General features: G+C 50.8%; 1 protein-coding gene across 1 annotated transcript; it reads left to right on the plus strand.

Annotated features, from left to right (window-relative positions):
• Window positions 1-3665: 3665 nt before the first annotated feature.
• On the plus strand, window positions 3666-5120 carry HOXD1 (homeobox D1). The gene is made up of 2 exons (XM_028140918.2): window positions 3666-4305; window positions 4704-5120. Exons 1-2 carry the CDS (start codon window positions 3666-3668, stop codon window positions 5015-5017), a joined length of 954 nt encoding a protein of 317 aa, XP_027996719.2. The 3' UTR covers window positions 5018-5120.
• Window positions 5121-6003: the final 883 nt, after the last annotated feature.

Raw genomic sequence — 6003 nt, forward strand, 5'->3', positions numbered from 1 at the left:
CTCTCTCTCTCTCTCTCTCTCTCTCTCTCTCTCTCTCTCTCTCTCTCTCCCCCTCTGTCTCTCTAAAACAGTGGTTCTCAACCTTTCTAATGCCGCGACCCTTTAATACAGTTCCTCATGTTGTGGTGACCTCCAACCATAAAATTATTTTCATTGCTACTTCATAACTGTAATTTTGCTACTGTTATGAATCATAATGTAGCAGTTCTCAACCTGTGGGTCGTGACCCACAGGTTGAGAACCGCTGCTGTAGAGCCTAAGACCATCGGAAAACACAGATATTTACATTACGATTCATAACAGTAGCAAAATTACAGTTATGAAGTAGCAACGAAAATAATTTTATGGTTGAGGGTCACCACAACATGAGGAACTGTATTAAAGGGTCGCGGCATTAGAAAGGTTGAGAACCACTGCTCTAAAAAAACAAAACAAAACACAAACCATATCCTATATTCATATCTTTCTACATACACTGCCCTCAATATTACCTTCTAATTTCTCCTTAGAAACTATAGACACAGATTCTTCTGGAGTAGATTTAAAGTACAGCTAAGACCTGTGCCAGGAATGAATCCTTTGGTCCTTAGGTTTGTGAATATTTCCCCCCAGCCTAACCTTCCCCTAACAAAATATTCTAACATAGTACGTCCTTGGCAAATGTTTGTTGAATTTGAGGCTGAGATGATCAGAGTCTTGACTGCTAACCTGAGCATCTCAGGAGTGGAGGTGACAATTCTGAACCCCAAAGTGTAGGATATGCCAAAGACTGGGAGATTAAAGGGGTAGAAGGAAGGATGAACAGAATGTATCCCCCTGTATGCAATTAGCAGGGAGTCTGAACAAATAGTGAACAACCTCACCCACAGCTGTGTAAACAAAACAACTCAATTTAAAAAAATCTCATTCTGTTTTTAGGATACTCGTTTCTCTCAGCAAAAGTTCAATCTCCAAAATTTTGCTTCAGTGAAACAGTGTGGACAGCTCATTAGTGCATCAAACTCAATGTTTAATTGTGATAGGAAAGACCCAACTTTTGCCCCAAATTCTTAGCAGCAAAAACCTGGTCCTTGTTGCAGTGAAGGTTGCTCAGGCATCTAGGCCAGTGGTCGGCAAACTCATTAGTCAACAGAGCCAAATATCAACAGTACAATGATTAAAATTTCTTTTGAGAGCCAAAATTTTTAAACTTAAACTTCTCCTAACGCCACTTCTTCAAAATAGACTCGCCCAGGCCGTGGTATTTTGTGGAAGATCCACACTCAAGGGGCCAAAGAGCCGCATGTGGCTCGCGAGCCGCAGTTTGCCGACCACGGATCTAGGCTATTTGTTTCTCCTGAAACCTTAGAGAAAGGGCCCTACATTTGATAGATTTTGGTCAGACTTGCCAGACAGTCAGGGTAGGTTTTCTGTCCTACATCCTGGGTTGCAGCCAGCTGGACATCTTCAGAGAGGTTTATAAGGCCACCCTTCATTTTTGGCCCCCTGGGGCCTCTAGGCCTATGTGTTGTCATTCGGTGAGTACCTTTTGAGAGACGGCCTTATGGTTTTGAGATAGGAGTGTAAGAGCTGGGACATTATGTTGCTAAAAACTGGCTGTTAAGAGTCTAGCCACAGGACCCTCTATGAACTCAGCAGCATGTGATTTGCTGATACTTTTGCATTAAAGGTGCCGAGGGAGGACAGTGAAGAAATGCATCTGCATTTGAAGCCTGAGCTAGCTCTGAAGAGCTCTATCATTTCCTGACCAGGGTGCTAGAGAAAAGCTCTTATTTTTCTTAAAAAAAAACACACAAAAAAAAAACTAGTTAGGACCTTTGTCATTTGATTGGCTACAGGAGAAAACTGAAGTAGCAACACCAAGTTTGAAGGGAAGTTTGAAGGGATCAAGTTCAGCATAGGATTCTGTTTCCCAATGAAATGCAAGCACTCCAGCAGTGCAGGAATCCCAGATTCCTTCAGCTTTGTGCTGGTCCCTCTCTATTTACCCCCTCTGCACTACAGCTCAACCCTCCCCCATCTTGGCTCAACTTCAGCCTCACCAGCAGTAACACTTTTGGTGTGGCTTTGTTTATTCACAAGTTCACATCCCTGTAAGGAACTGGCTCCCTAGACGCTGGTGGCTCCTATATTCCAGACTTCCTCAGAGGGCAATTTTAGGCAAGGGCTCAATGGCTCTTTCATGACAAGTGGATCAGTAAAACAATAATAAAACCTCCGTCACCATAACTCAGAGGCTGTAATAGATCAAGTGCTCAAGGGCACTTGAAAAGCCAAGAGTAGACTCTTTATTCACAGAGTTTTAGGAAACCACTCTCTTTCATTACTGCTGTGTGTAAATAACATCTATTTGTTTAATTTGTTATTTTCCTACAGCCGCAAAGAGGGAAAAATTAAAAGAAATATTCAAGGAAGTCGGAAAGTTTGTCAATGTAAATCGTGTCTTTGTAACCCTTCTACTCTCCATTTCCTGTGCCAACTGCACTTTTATTTCCCGTCTCTCTACACTCAGTAAACAAAACCATATTATCAAGGGAAAGACGTGAGCCCATTAACATTGTAAGCCCTCAGATTTCACTCGCAAGAGACGACGCAGCACTTATCTGATGGAACAGAAGCTTTAATTGCTCCGAGGTACAAGCCTGTCCAAACCTTTGAGAGCTGACCCGTCCCTGGGAAGCCTCTGCGCCCTTGAGCCAAGTGCCTGGGAGAAAGCGTGCCCAGCACTCGTGCGGGTGCCAACCTCTCAGTTAGGAGCACAACCGTCGCTCCATTACAAGGGCAGATGCTTTATTTTGACAACCTAGTCGGAGGGGGAAATCAGCCAAACCTCTGAACAAGGCAGAAACTTTATCTTCCGTCCGAATCAAAACGTGTCACTCCCAACAGTGGCACTTAGGCCCCCACCGAATGGAAGGAGTGAAGAAGCTGGAGGGACTGCTGCGAAGTAACGTGAGAATCTGGTCTGACTGTGAAAATGCTGTGCCTCCCCAGGCATCCAGCACTTACAGCATAAAATTGAGTTCCTTAAATAAGTCGGAGAAAGAGGGGGGGAAGGGGCTGAAATTAAACGTCCGCTCCAGGTTTAGGAGAGAAATAATATTAGTGCCAAGAAAGCAAAAAACGCAGAGGTCTCGGAGAAAAGAGGAAGAGGAATCACTACCTTCCCTGGAGAAAGGCTAAGCGCAGTCCCCACCGGCCAAGCTCCGTGCTCCCTTTTAACCCCTCCCGCACCGCGACGCTCACAATCTGCACCTGAGCAACTAGCCACCCAGGACCCAGCAAAGTTCTCGCCCCCTCCCTCCTCTCGCCCTCACCCGCGAGGCCAGTCCTGCCGGCCTCACCCAGCCCTTCCCCTGGGCCGTGCGGCTCTGCACCCCCCCGCGGGGGGCCACTGGGGGGCGGCCTCCCGCAGGTTCGGCCAAGTTGGCGGTGGGGCAGGCGCGTGGAGTCGGGGCCGTGCGGGGAAGGCGCCCATTGGCCGGCCGGCGCCACGTGGCCAGCCCGGCCGCTATATTAGGCCACTATTTACCTCGGGCTCGCTCGCCATGGCTCCGCGAGGGCATCTCGGGTAGCGTGGAAAGGAGGAGCAGCGCGGAGCCCGGCCGTCCGGCGGGCCTGCAGCCCGGCCCTGGACTGCGCGCTCAGGTGGGAGGGCCGGCACCATGAGCTCCTACCTGGAGTACGTGTCCTGCGGCCGCGCCGGGGGCGGGGGCGGAGGCGACCTGCTCCGCTTCGCGCCCAAGTTCCGCCGCGCCGATGCCCGGCCGGTGGCCCTGCAGCCCGCCTTCCCCCTGGGCAGCGGCGACGGCGCTTTCGTCAGTTGCCTGCCCCTGGCCGCCGCCCGCCCCGCGCCTTCGCCGCCGGCCACCCCCGCGCCGCCCCCTGCCGCCCCGCCGTACGCGCCGTGCACCCTGGAGGGGGCCTACGAGCCGGGCGCCGCACCTGCCGCCGCGGGGGCCGCCGACTACGCCTTCCTGGGGCCCGGGCCCGCGTACGACTTCCCGTGCGCGCTCGGGCGGCCGGCCGACGACGGCGGGGCGCACGTCCACTACGCCACCTCGGCCGTGTTCTCGGGCGGCAGCTCCTTGCTTCTCAGCGGCCAGGTGGACTACGCGGCCTTCGGCGAGCCCGGCCCCTTCCCGGCCTGTCTCAAAGAGCCCGCCGACGGCCTCCCCGGGGCCTTCCAGACCGCGTCCCCGGCCCCCGGCGCCTACCCCAAGTCCGCCTCCCCAGCGTCCGGCCTCCCCGCCGCCCTCAGCACCTTCGAGTGGATGAAAGTGAAGAGGAACGCCCCCAAGAAAAGTGAGTACTGGAGCCTTGGACGGACGCGCCCGGGTTGGGGACAGAGCCCCCTCCGCGGAATTGCGCTGGGAGCACCTTGCAGCTGTTCCTCCAGACGGCGGTTTGGGTTCCAGGGAGGAAACGCGTTCCCAGGTGTTATGAAAGCGGGAGAATCCTAATGAGCGTGCTCCGAACACACGCTCGCAAAGTGTGCCAGTGTGCCAGGCATGGAGAAAAGTGCGGGAAGGGGCTCTCTCCGTGGAGCATTGCCCCAGGCACAACTCCGTCCGCAGAGACCCAGGAAGGCTGCGCTGTGACTTTGGTTCTAACTGGACGTTCTAACAGTAGCCCTACTGCGCCCCGGGTGTTGGGTCTCCCTGTCCTCCAGCCCCTGTTGACGATCTGTCTTTCTGTTGCAGGCAAACTCACCGAGTGTGGAGCCGCTAGCCCCTCTAGCGCGATCCGCACGAATTTCAGCACCAAGCAACTGACCGAACTGGAGAAGGAGTTTCATTTCAATAAGTACTTGACTCGAGCCCGACGCATCGAGATAGCCAACTCCTTGCAGCTGAATGACACCCAAGTCAAAATCTGGTTCCAGAACCGCAGGATGAAACAGAAGAAAAGGGAGAGAGAAGGGCTTTTGCCCTCGGCCGCCTCTGTGGCTTCCCTCCAACTTGCCCTCTCACGCAAGAACCTGGGGAGCCCTTCTCAGGCCCAAGAGCCCTCATGAGATTTAGTCTTGAGGCTTGAGGAAACTTGGCCTGCAGAAGTCAGAGGCCAGCCCATCCCTGTCTAGACTTACGAGCTCAGTTTGGGATGGAAGTGGGCCTGGGCAGAAAGAGAGGTTTCACTTGGGAAAGGAGGTATCTTAGTTGACTTCTGAGTTCCAGGCTGTGGGTGTACAGATACGAATTTGAGGTCTCTTAAGCCGCTCATATGTGTATTGTCTGTGTCTTATCAGGGAAAAGGTGCCTAGCTGCCAGCCCAACCCTGCTGCTGTGTTGCCTTAGTCATATGCAATCCCTGGGTGCAGAGCTCTGGCAACCAACCCCCTGATGTGCTCCAAAGAGCGCTTACCCAAAGTTTTTCTGGGTTTAATTTAAAGGACAAGGCTACCTGTATTCAGCTTCCTGAGATGACCAAAGCTAGTTAGAGCTTCCCCGATGTAGCTAAGCTGCTTCAATGACAATCTTCACCTTTGCACTCCAGTTTGTTTTTCTTTAAGAAGCAGTTTCTACCTCTCCATGTGCCTGAGTGAAGATACAATCGCTGTTTAGTTAGTAGCTGAACAAAGCCACAAGGTGGGTAAAGATTAGAACCTGAACTAAACCTTGATTCCAGTTACTCAAACTTGAATGTAAATATATACAGTATGTATATTTTTAAAAAGGTTTGCTTGAAACGAACATATATGGCATTTAATGTCATAGCATGTAAAAGGTTTGAACTGTTTTATAATAAAAATTACAGAATAGACTACTCTCTGCTTTTCCTTACTCTCATTTTTATTTTCTTTCAAGCTGATTCCATTTCTTCTATTTTGACTTTCTTGATTCTGCTATGGAAATTTGTTTAGGTTGGTAATTTTAAAAAATAACACTTCTTAAAGGTTGTGTACACAAACAAGTTTGGGATAATGATCTGAACAGGTTAAGGGAGAAAAAAAACTACTCTGCCAAATATCAACCAACCTAGGAATTCCTTACCTTAAATGCC

The sequence above is a fragment of the Eptesicus fuscus genome, chromosome 11 (assembly GCF_027574615.1).
Source record: "Eptesicus fuscus isolate TK198812 chromosome 11, DD_ASM_mEF_20220401, whole genome shotgun sequence".
NCBI classification, from domain to species: domain Eukaryota; kingdom Metazoa; phylum Chordata; class Mammalia; order Chiroptera; family Vespertilionidae; genus Eptesicus; species Eptesicus fuscus.